The sequence below is a fragment of the Pempheris klunzingeri genome, chromosome 1 (assembly GCF_042242105.1).
Source record: "Pempheris klunzingeri isolate RE-2024b chromosome 1, fPemKlu1.hap1, whole genome shotgun sequence".
Taxonomy (NCBI): domain Eukaryota; kingdom Metazoa; phylum Chordata; class Actinopteri; order Acropomatiformes; family Pempheridae; genus Pempheris; species Pempheris klunzingeri.
The window spans coordinates 12,189,380-12,201,272 of NC_092012.1; the positions used below are offsets into that span (position 1 = coordinate 12,189,380).

The window sequence follows — 11,893 nt, forward strand, 5'->3', positions numbered from 1 at the left end:
CTGCCTTTTAAGAGAGCTACTTAATGATGAAGTGGGGACATCTGCCTTAGCAGGCGGCTGGCCGGGCCCAGCTGAACGATGGCGCGGCCAGTGTTGGATGGAGAGAGGCAGAGATGCTCGCTCTGTGGTGATGGGGGTATAAATGTGCGGTGAGGCAGGGTGTCTGCACTGCGGTTTCACCTCTGCAACCTCCCATCCATTGTTTGAGACTATTATCAACTGTTCAATTATTCAGATGATATTTACCAGGGCCAATTATACCAGGGCTGTGTCCTGCAGAGAAAATGGCCTGAGTGTTTCACTGTTGCACTCTCAGGCAGAAGAGTGCGCTGCTGAGACTGTTCAAGTGGGGGTAGAAACCTTTGGCTGTGCTTATTCCTTCTCAGGGAGTGTCCCCACAGTCACAAGAGTTGCTATAAATTATCCAACATGAGTTCAGCTCTTTTACTCACTCTTCAGTCAGTGTTGTTTCTTTTGGTTGCCATAGTATTCCCGTTAAACACTTCCCACTTCTTTTATGTCTCCACAAGTTGGTATCCCTATAGTAATACAAGCACCGGGCAGGATTGGTCCTCCAGTTTCTTAATTCTTTTTACACACAGGTAGACAATGCTGATGCGCTACAGTGCCGTGCAAAAAGGTGGAGGGCTATTCTGTGGCACTACGGGAGTTCAGTTCAGGGTAAACGTCTAAATGTACCCCTTCACACCCGTCACCTCCATCCAGTCCAGGTGGACACCAGGTTCATAAAGACCAAAGATTTTGTGTCATCACATTGTCTCAACATCACTTTGATGTGCAGCACAGACTGATGGGGCAGACAACTCATGAACCCCCTATGACTCTCTCTCTCTCTTTCTCTTCTTGTTCACTACTATAAAGTAACAAAAAATAGGTGAAGGAAGAGGAGATAAAACATATGTTGTTAGGATTATAATAACAATAATGTTACTGTTAATATTACTACTTACTCGCTTTCTCTGTCTCCTTTTTTAATACATAAGCAGGTTAACATGCTACAGTTTCCAGTGCAGTCTGTATGTCTCCATCTCTCCATCGATTATATGCAGCAATCAAATAATAAGAAATGCATTTCACTTGCACAGAACGCACTGTTTTCCCAGTGTTTAATATCCTACAGCCTCTGCAGACCGTTTAATGTGTAAAAGTGTTATCGGGGTGGATAAAATTACAGAAATATATAAATATATAAATCGCAAAAAAAAAAAAAAAAAAAAAAAAGGTTTTGAAGAATATACGAGAGCAGGTACATGAACAGTAGCCTGGTTTGTCTCAATCTTCACATTAACACGCCGCTCTGACGGAGCTGCAAACACACTGCTGACCAGTTTAAACTTGAGGGTTTCAGCAGTCTGAGCCTTTAAAACACGAAAACACTTCTCTTAGCTTTCTGAATAAAAGGGAAGGATTGTGAGGCTCCAACAGAACGACTGTGCGCTCCTGGAAGCCCTCGGTGCATTTAAAAACATTTGTCACAAGATAAGAAATTCAATGTTTTGCCACGGTTTGCTTTCCACACAGTCGAGTTTTGCAGGTCGTACTTACTTTGTGAAGGTCGAGGTCAGGCTGAGGTAATTGTAGCGGTGGTAATCCACACCGAATAGTTTCTAAAACAGGTTTTCTATCGTCTCAATCCTCAGTATTTGGGGGGGAAAAAAGGTAAAGCCTTTGCTAAATAGTTCAACAACTATTCAGGTGTTATCCTCTTTTTTTTTTTTTTGAAATATTGAGAGGGAAGAGAGGCAGTCTGACACAAAAGAACTTTCCTTTGGGAGTCGAAAAGGGGTCTTGACTTTCCAGGTTTAATAAATTATGAGGTATTTCTCTTCTCACTTATATCGAAAAGGAAAGAAATAAAAAATCAAAGCCAGGGCTCTTGGATCCTTAAGCACATTGATGTCTTTGGTTTTGCAGTCTGTGTATTTTTGTTTTTGTTTTTCTTAAAGCACACAGCCTCTTGTGTTGATGGTGATGTGAAAAGGAAAAAGAAAAAAAAATCACAACTTGTCCCAGTCATGTAAATCCGCTCTCTTGTTCATTTTAACCATCCCAGGTAGAAGAAATAAAGGAATAGAAATGCAACTGCAAAAAACAACAACAACAAAAAAAAACGTTCGCAGTCCTTTCTGTTCTGTGTTAAGCTGGCAAAACTGTTACCCAGTAGCACATTTGTCTCTGTCAAGTCCGCAAATCCTCGCGTCTCCCATGTAAAAAAAAAACGCAAATTATAAAGATGCGGGTCCTTCTTGTCTGCAGGGTGCGTCTATTATTCCTCCCGTGACAACTTTAAAACCCCCTCTTCGTTAGTTCACAGTTTAGCCACGGTCCGTGGTGTCAGGAATAAGCCCGTATACATCCGGAATTTTTTTTTTTTGGATTGTTTGTTTTGTTCAGAAAACACAGCTTCTTCACAGCCTGTGATCAGGCTGTACTATAGGACCACGTTTCGCTGTGTGCTCCTTCCTCTCCTCCTCCTCCGACGCGCCGATCCTCCGCCGAACCTGCCTTCAGATGGTGTTAGAAAAGCTTCACTTCTCCCGAGGGAAAAATCACAGTCAGCTCAGCATCTTTCGAAGCTTTTTCTTTTTTGTTTGTTTGTTTGTTTGTTTTTTTTCTCCTCCCCGTCAATGAACGATTTCGGCTTTTCGGACTTGTTGTTTTGTCTTCACTGATGAGTGGAGCTTACTGGCCCACCGCACGCACAGTAACCACGGCTCTCTCCTCCTCCTCCTCTCTCTCTCTGTGTCCTCGCTGTAGCCTTCTGTCTGCGTTTAAACACCATCTGGAGCTCCTAACCTCTCTCTCTCTCTCTCTCTCTCTCTCCCTCTCTCTCTCTCTCTCTCTCTCTCTCTCCCTCTCTCTCTCGGGTACCATCAGAGGCACAGAGCTGGCAGCTATTGTACAGGAATCCTCCCTAAATTGAATAATATCCAAACTGAAGACTACAAAACCCCTCATATTGATATAAAATGATTAATTATAGACTTAACACACTGCTCTATATTACAGACACATATCTGCATGGACGCCCGTGGAGCTTAATAAGTAATTAATGGGTCACACTTTTACCTAAAAATGTCTATTTTCTTAACAATAAAATGCTCTGAAATTACGTAAATAAAACAAAATCTTATAAAGGTATGGCTTTCCAAGTGCAGCCCCAGTCATATTTTATCCTGTCTAATTATTTCAGAGAGCAGAAGGATCAAATCAAGATCAAATCAAGTGTTTTAGTGTGCCGCTGTCTGCCCGTGGGGGCCGCTGTTTCCTCATATCAGAACGACCAGGACAACAAGGAGAGCAGCATTGAGTCCATTTGACTGCAGACTGTATTTACTTTATTTAGCACTTGAAAAAAAAAAATAGCAAAGCAGCTTGAACACGCAGCGGTAAAATACTGCAGAGCTTGTAAAATGTGTAAAGTCTTCTTTGAGTTGTCAGGTGTTGTCATGAATAAGCAGGTGAATAGATGGGGGGGGATAGCATCGTCCTGTATAGTAAATAGTGCTATATTATCACTATCATTAATGGTCTCTTTCTGTTGCTCTGCATCTATTACATGCTGTGTTGCTTCTTTGAATTAGTATCTGATAGTAGCACAGCACACATTATCTATACCATTAATATTCCCATTCTATTATTGCTGCATGTTTATATCATATTGAACTGACTGTTTTAACCTTTTATTCTTCCCAAGGCGATTATGTACACATTAGGATTTAAATAACAATTATTTGATTTTTTTCAAACGTCAATTTATTTTTTGGATGATTTGATTAAACATGTCAAAAATAATGACGATGCCCATTACAAGTTTCCAGAGGCAAAGGGGTGTCTTGAAATTGTTAAGTTTACCTGACCAGCACCGAAAGATATTCAGTGAATAATGTTATAAAACAGATAAAAGCAGCAAATCCTTGCTGTTAAGATTAAGATTGCTGTCAACTGATTTAGTAATCGACTAATTGTTTTTAATTTACAACAGATGAAAAATAGACTTTTGGCTGACTTTGGTGCATTTACAGCAATATCTATTAATGTGCACTTCCACTAAATAGATAAACAAATATATTAGATAAGCAGACAGAACTGTACAGAGAGAGAGAGAGAGAGAGAGAGAGACCAAGAAAAAGGCAGGTACACCTGGTTCCTCTATAGTGAGAATCCTCCACCTGTCCACACTGGTCTGTTAGTCCCTTTGCCCCACCCACCTGCCCTCTCTCTCACACACACGCCCACACACAGACACACACACACACACACACACACAGCCACTGAAGGGGACAGAAGACAAAGCTGACACCCTCCTGACCCCTTCTGTGTCTACAGAACAAACAGAACCAGCTTGTAAAGTACACACAGACAGCTGCTCTGCCCTAACTCCAGTCCCACCAGCCTCACCAGCCTCGAACACAAACGCTGCCTTCATACGGAGCCGGGACGACTTTTGAAAACGCTCCAGTACTGATTACTGCAAATAATGTGAAGCGTGCAGGGGGAAGCCCCAGCGCTCTTTGACTGGAACCTAACGGTTTCCCCCGTGGCCCATGAGAAGGAACAGCTTCAGGCAAGCTGACGTCCACTGCCAGAGTTTTTGATTAAACCACAATATAATGGTTTACTGTAAAGCTGCTGCTGTGGAAGTGGTCAAACACACACACACACAGTGAAATACATCAACATAGCACACATAAACAGATGCACGGGTCATTATAAGCAGGGTCTGTCAGAGGCAGCATGTGAAGTGTACCATGGTGGAAGTGCAGTTGTCAAGGAGATGGATGGAGTGTTTATGAAACTCACTCTCTACATTTCTCCTTCTCTCTTTCACAGTTATGGCCCTACAGTCGGTGGCTCTGTACACATGCAGCATTGTGTGTGTGTGTGTGTGTGTGTGTGTGTGTCCTTAGTGTCGTACTTTAGGGGCCTTGTTGCTTCTTTAGCAGAGTACAGAAAAGGCAAGAGGTGTGTGTATGTGCTTCCTCAATATGCTACTGTAGGGGAATTATTTGTTTCTTGTGCAGAATACTGAAAAGGGAAGTAGTGTGTGTGTGTGTGTGTGTGTGTGTGTCTGTGTGTGCGTGTGTGTGTGTGTATGTATGTGTGGCCTTCAGTGACAGAAAGGTTGGTGATGGGGGTTGCATCCGAAGAAAGGATTCCTGTCAAGGTGACAGCTCCAAGATTGACAGGATGCTATTCTCCTCGGGAATGGCGTCAGTCAACCTGTCAGCCTCCCTGTACGACAGCCTCTCACTCCTCTTAATTTGGCCTTTTGTTGAGCGGTCACTGGGTTAGCGCTGACACTCCATGTGGCCGCTCTGATAAACTACACAATGAAACACGCACAAGGTGGGAACTCGCATCGATGAACTCTCTGTGCCATAATACTGCGACTTGAAGTCCCTTTGATGGCATTAATGACGAAAACAGCTTTGTCTCCTCTTTCTTTCAGTCCCCTATCTCCCTGCCACCTCGCAAACACACCCCCCTGCTCTGGACTCTGTTGTGTTGACAGCATCTCCTGGATAGTTGAGAACTCACTGAGATACAAGAACCAGGTTTGGTCATTGTGCTGATATGGAAATTACTATTTCTTTATGTGTGTGTGTGTGTGTGTGTGTGTGTGTCTGTCGGAGTAAAAGCGAGAGAGAAAGAGAGAAGTTTGCAGCTTTTCCTCCACTCACACATTGTAAATCCTTTCCTATAGTGGCAGTCACAGGCCAGTGTGTTAAAATGAGATAAGGCCCTGAGCCGACTGAAAGGAACGCTAGACCCATTGTGTTCATGCGCTCTTCTCTCTTCTCCTATCCTCTCCTCTCTCATGCACCTTCAACAGACCACACTCTTATGGCATTGCCATCAAAGTCACCAACGTCGACTCCAGGCAGTCATGAAAAGGGGAAAGAGTACATCTCACTTGATCAAAACAGAAAAAAAGTAACTGAGTTGTGTTATGCTGACTGAGCTGCTGACAGACATGATTGAGTTTTGAGATTGAGTGTTGAGAAATTTCCTTTTGAGTCACATGCATCCTCCCTGAATAAGGGTTTTGTCATTCAAAGCCCCTTTCTCTGACAGCGTGCTGAAGAGCATGCTGTCCTCTCGCTTTGTATGTTAACATCTTTAATGTGTGCTTGTCCTCAAGCTGCTCCATAATGTTATGAAATAGGATGAGACGGAGAGTCTCTCTGTAATACGATGTGGTGTAACGGATCATTGACCCACCAACTCAAGCACGTACGCTGGAATGCTGCTTTTACAAATTGCACCCATAGACCCCCAGACATTTTGTTTGCAATTGAGCAGCAAAGTGTCGTTTGTTTGAATCACCTAGACATGATGGGAATTCAAATTCAATTCATGCTCTCTGGAAAAAATAATGTCCTTTAAAGTACTTGACTTCCAGGGCTGTTTCTGCCACAGAACAACTCTAATAAGAGCACTACACAATGCAGTACTGAAGCTATTCCAGTATGTCTGACTGTTTTTCTATTCCATGCACATTTCAGACAGATTTTGCAAAGTAAAACCCATTGCAGTGCCTAAATCAAATTTCATATTTGTATTTTTTATATATTTCGTATGCTTATCTAAATTCCTTTATTATATGTAGGCATTCATAGTTTTACTAGCAAAAACTAATTTGGAAATTGGAAGCAAAAAGTATGCAATGTTTGGATGACGCCAGTTATGTGTATCTGCAGAAGGACGTCAGGATGACTTGTGCGGGCGTATGGAATTAGCTTCTGCATGCATACAGGTACAGTAAACGCATTGATCTGTGTGTTTTCTTTGTCTAGACTACCAGCCTGGGTAAGAGCGCGAAGCCCAGGGTCACAGCTGACCAACAGAAGTGCAAACTGACAAAGGAGGAAGTGACACCTGATTATATCAAGTGTTGACTCAAGAACAGGATATGCAGCCTGAGCGCAGAGGGAAACGGACAGTAAAAAGTCCTCAGTAGGTAGGTGAATACGCTCTCATACATTCACAGGAGAAAGTCATTGCTATATGTGAATGTTTTTCCAAAGAGACGGTGTGTGTGTGTGTGTGTGTGTGTGTGTGTGTGTGTGTGTGTGTGTGCAAAACAGTTGGTGGTGCTGGCACTGGAGATAGTGAGTAGAGGGGGATGAGGCACTGTATCAAGTTGTGAACATCTGTTCCTCATAGAAACCACAAAGCTGGTGCTGAGGAAATAGAGAGGGTAACTTCTCTCTCTCTCTCTCTGTCTCTCTCTCTCTCTCTCTCTCTCTCATACACAAACACCTCTCATCACCACCTTGACTCTCCTCCCACACATACCCTTCATTTTTCCCATTCCTTGTTTACTCAGTTTTTCTTCATCTTCTTGCATCATCCATCTTTTCCCACATATTTGATGATCTCTGCTACATTAATTTGCTTCTGTCTGTGCCAGAGATAAAGTGATGTAAGCATTAAGCAATGGATCAATGAAAGAGTGGACGCTACATTTACACACGTATGTTAAATGAGACATGGCAAAACCGCAATGCAAACCACTTATGTAGGAAGGGGAAAAAGTAAAAAAAAAGTAAACATGAAAGTGGCAGGAATTCCGACAAAAATTCACAAATTACATCAGATTTTACAACTTTGTGAGAATGTAATGAGATGGAATTATGAAAAGGATACTTAATGTCCATTTTACATGACTAATTGCACGGCTTCTTGGAGACCTGGATAACTGTTGATGATATATCATGAGGAGACATCAAGATAGGGAAAGCGACAAACTAATTACGTAGTTCTATAAAAGTGATCTCTTTTTGTGAGAGAGGACTGTAAAGAATAGCCTATTCATAGCAATAGAGGATTAGGATTGGCACAAAATTATGAAGTCTATGATACAGTGGACATGAGCCAAGGCTTTGTTAAGGATTCACTGCACCTTTTTCCCTCAAAGTCCCTTGATTTAGTCCTTGCTCCTTTTCTTCCTCTCTCCATCTCTCTCAATGCCTTCCTCCCTCTATCTGGGCCTGCTGTGAGGGTGTGCTAGTGCTGGGTGGCAGTTTCTTATTGTTGAGTGTCTATATGAGCGTGTGTGTGTGTGTGTGTGTATGCGCGCGTGTGTGTGTGTGCAAGCGTGTGTGTGTGTGTGTGACTGTCTGTATGCTGTGTGCGGCTGATAAGACCCAGGGAGAAGAGCCAGCGTGCCGACATATTCTTGCCACCGCGGTTATCGCCTGTCGCAGCTGTGCCTGAGCTCTGCGACATCTGCTCCCTCACAGGAAGCCTATGCTGCAGCTCACAACACCTCACACACACACACACACACACATACACACACGCACACACACACACTTGCACATGCACGTTACTACTGTTAGTCCATACAGTGTGAACATATTGCTGGACCATACACCCCCCACACACACAAACACACACATACATTTACATCAGGTGAACTACTTGAGACAAAAAGCTGTTTACAGTTCACACTGACACATTTCCCTAGCATATGCATTTGTGTGTGTGTGTGTGTGTGTGTCTGTGAGAGAGAGAGAGAGAGAGAGAGACGAATGGGTTGGAGCACCGACACCAGAGTTCTGCTGGGCTTTTATCACAGAATTACAGGGGGGATGCTTATGACTAAGCCTAATTATAGAGGCCTTATCGCTGCGACGTTCACAAAGCTCATTACTGCCAAGAGACGGCAGGCGCTGCAGGTAATTCACTCCGTTGGGTATTAGTCCTTGCTCTGGCTTACAGTTTCTACATATTTAGAGTCTATAAAATTGGGCCTTTAATGTCTGATTCTTAATGCATCTCTCTCTCCTCGAACCCTTTGCTGATTTAAGTGAAGGTTTTCATTTTCACCTAAAGGCACCACTTCAGTGTTTTCAGTGCTTTAAGAATCAATTACATTTTTTTCCTCTCCTCCCTTTTATCTTGGATGTCTTTCAAGTATCCCTCATCTGCAAAATGCTCCCTTAAAATTTCTCTCTGTCATTCACTGTGATGATCCCTCATGACCTGCTGATGTGTTATGAAGGCACTGAAGCTGAGCAGTGAAACTCCAGAATCTAGTTCTGTTCCCTGCAGCTGTGTGGGGAACCCCAGAGGAAGAATCCCCCACCCACCCACCCAGTGCTCTAAAAACCTCTTCCCCTTTCCTTTCCTGTGCCACTGGACAATTGTGCTCCACTGTGCTTGTTAAAAATAATGATTTGTGCTTGACAGATCATATAGAGGCCATAATACACGGCAGTGAGAGAATGCTGTTGAGTTAAATTGCACTTGGTGGCCAATTTAATCCTGATTCATGATTGAATTTGGTCTCTAAAGTGAGTTTGTTTTATATAAAACGCCAGAAATGCAGTAAATGGTTAAATGCACCGGTAAGCAAACTTTATATTATTTTATACATAATGTCTGGTGAAGTCATGTGGATGGTAATGGATGATATCATTCTAACCTTGAAACCCCCGCTTCAATCATCAAATAGCAGGTCTACTAGCAAGATGAAGATACCTCACATTGCCCTTATAGCATGCGGCACTAAGTCAACACAAACTGATTATCCGTCAATCACTCTAACTTAATGAGCAGACCTGACAGCTGTGGGACCCTCCATCACTCTTCACTGCAACACACTGCCAAGAGATTTCACAAAACAGGTCCTTTAAGATGACAAGCTCTTACCTTCACTGCATCTGTAGTGGCTGCTGGTTGCCAGGTTTGGATCAAAGCTTCCCGGATGGACTCTATGGGCAGTGTGTTTATCCCTCAGCTCTCTGTGGCTGATCAGTGTGACCGTGGGGACACGTGGAGCGAGCGCCGGAGCAGAGAAAGTACCAGCTCTCAGGTCGATCTTCTTCTGGCGTTCGAAATAGACATCGGCAGACATGTTCAGACCTTCAAATCACACTGCTAAGATCTCAACTTTCTTTGTCAGCTTAGGTGATACACAGTTAGTGTAAAGCGCTATAGACACACTGGCAGGTCCGAGGATGGTCCAAGCAGTGTAGTAGCAAAGACAGATACAAGAAAATCACAAATTTCTATGAGCTCCAAAATGCTAAGGCTGTCCTGCTTGACCTTCTCTTCCACATGTCCTTGAGGCTTTGCATGTTTTTTTTTCTCATAATGTTCAGCCAGTTTGCCTTTGAGGCCACAGTAGATCATTGTATGACCCACTGAGCTGCCATGCACGGACAAGTACTTAGCTGTAGTAAAGCTCCAAACAGAGAAAAACAAAACAAAAAAACAGCCAGGGCTTATTTCTCTTCTTCCTTTTACCTCCACATCAAAGACTGTGATCCTTGTTTGATTACTCCTGGATTCCTCTGGTATTTCTTTTTTGCTTCATGGCTGGTTTGCGTTAGAAAGATGCATGGTAGCTGTATGGTAATACCCACGACTAACAGTCTGTGTCTTCAGCTAGAAATTTCTCTTGCTGTCCCCTTTAGATGTACTTGGCACATCTTGTGTGTACATCTACCTTTCTTTTTTATCCTCGGTTCATCTGGTTCTCTTGATCTCCCTTTGTTCCCTTCCAGCAGAGTGTGTGTCTGTGTGTCTGTGTGTGTGTGTGTGTGTGTGTGTGTGTGTCAGTGGCAGGTCAGCTTGTCTTGTGGCTCTGGCTGAGGGGCTGTGCTCTCATCTGAACCCTCCTCCTGCTCTGCCTGCCGCTGCAGCTCAAAAACAGCATGTGTTAGTATGTTACAGTTTGTGTGTGTTTCTGTGTGTTGCAGGGCTGCAGCCCCTGGGGAGGCCAGGCAGCAGTGCTGGCTGCGGTGATAGCGGCAGACAGCAGCAGGCAGCAGGACCTGGGCCTCCTTCTGGGTTTCCTCTGTCAGGAACCAGCTGTGTCTGCGGCCAGCAGCCACTCCTTCCCTCCTTGCATCCTCCGTTAAAACTTACTCCCCTTCCCTACTTCCCAGGATCCTTTGCTTCTGTGCACCTTGCTCAGTGACAATAAAAATGGCACTTTCTGCTGTCCCATGTCCAGAAACTCATCCGTCTTGTGCATCCATCTGCTCATCCTTAGGGCTTGTGTATGCGTCGCTTGTCTTTTTTAATGTCACACTAATTGTTCTAATTTTAGGCTTTCTACCATGTAGTCTTGTCTTCTTCAGTAGCATGTATCTGTGTGTTTCTATTTTCTTTTTTTGTGTGTATTTTTTGTGTGCATAATAGTTTTCAGTAGTTCACAAGTGCAACAGGAAGTGCAGCCAAGGGTATCGTGGTTAAATGGTAATGAATGACGTTAATAACTGATAATTGCATGTCAAAGTTCAGTCAAAGCTTCATGTTCATGTCAAAGCTTATCATTTTGGTATAAAGCGTTATAAATGCTGATGTGACCACGCACTTGCACGGTTTGGCTACTTGGACCACCAATATTTTACGTATAATTTCATCATCCACAACTTCTCTCTATATATTCCTCCTATATCACACACCTAACAGTAACTGGTACATAGACATCATGTTTTTTCTTTAGGGGATTGTCTGGTATTAAACGTTAAGCTGTTTAGTTTAAAAGAGAATTTTACATTTTCCTGTGATTACCCAAAACCTGAGAGCTGGCAGCTTTGCACTGTTTCAATTTGTTTTGTGTTTCTGGCCACCTGACAAATGTAAGTCCAGTTTTCACTTTCCCTTTAGACCTGGTTTGATCCACCAACCCCAGAGAAAAACATCTTGGTTATTAGCTTGTTAGATGACTGAGACAGCTTCACCAGCTGCTTTGGCTGTCAGCCATTATGTGTTGGACAGATAGCTTGTTGATGCTTGCTTATTGAAAACAGTTACCTAAGATTTTATTTTATAAGCCCAGCTACTTTAAATAACTAGCTAAAAGAACCTAAAAGCTGCGTAGAACTGCAAGGCTGGCTGTCAACCCTCC

General features: G+C 43.2%; 1 protein-coding gene across 4 annotated transcripts in view; it reads right to left on the reverse strand.

Moving 5' to 3' along the window:
• cbfa2t3 (CBFA2/RUNX1 partner transcriptional co-repressor 3) overlaps window positions 1-10,019 on the reverse strand; it is a 41,468-nt gene extending 31,449 nt beyond the window's left edge. For 3 of the 4 annotated variants that reach the window (XR_011585645.1, XM_070849738.1, XM_070849623.1), the window contains exon 1: window positions 9,685-10,019. Coding sequence is in view for 2 of the 4 variants with exons in the window: in XM_070849738.1 (XP_070705839.1) it covers window positions 9,685-9,889 (205 nt within the window). In the remaining 2 variants the exon portion in view is untranslated. Of the gene's footprint in view, window positions 1-1,566; window positions 1,652-9,684 lie in introns of those variants that run through there. The other variant, XM_070849812.1, reaches the window with a different exon arrangement.
• Between the last annotated feature and the right edge of the window lie 1,874 nt (window positions 10,020-11,893).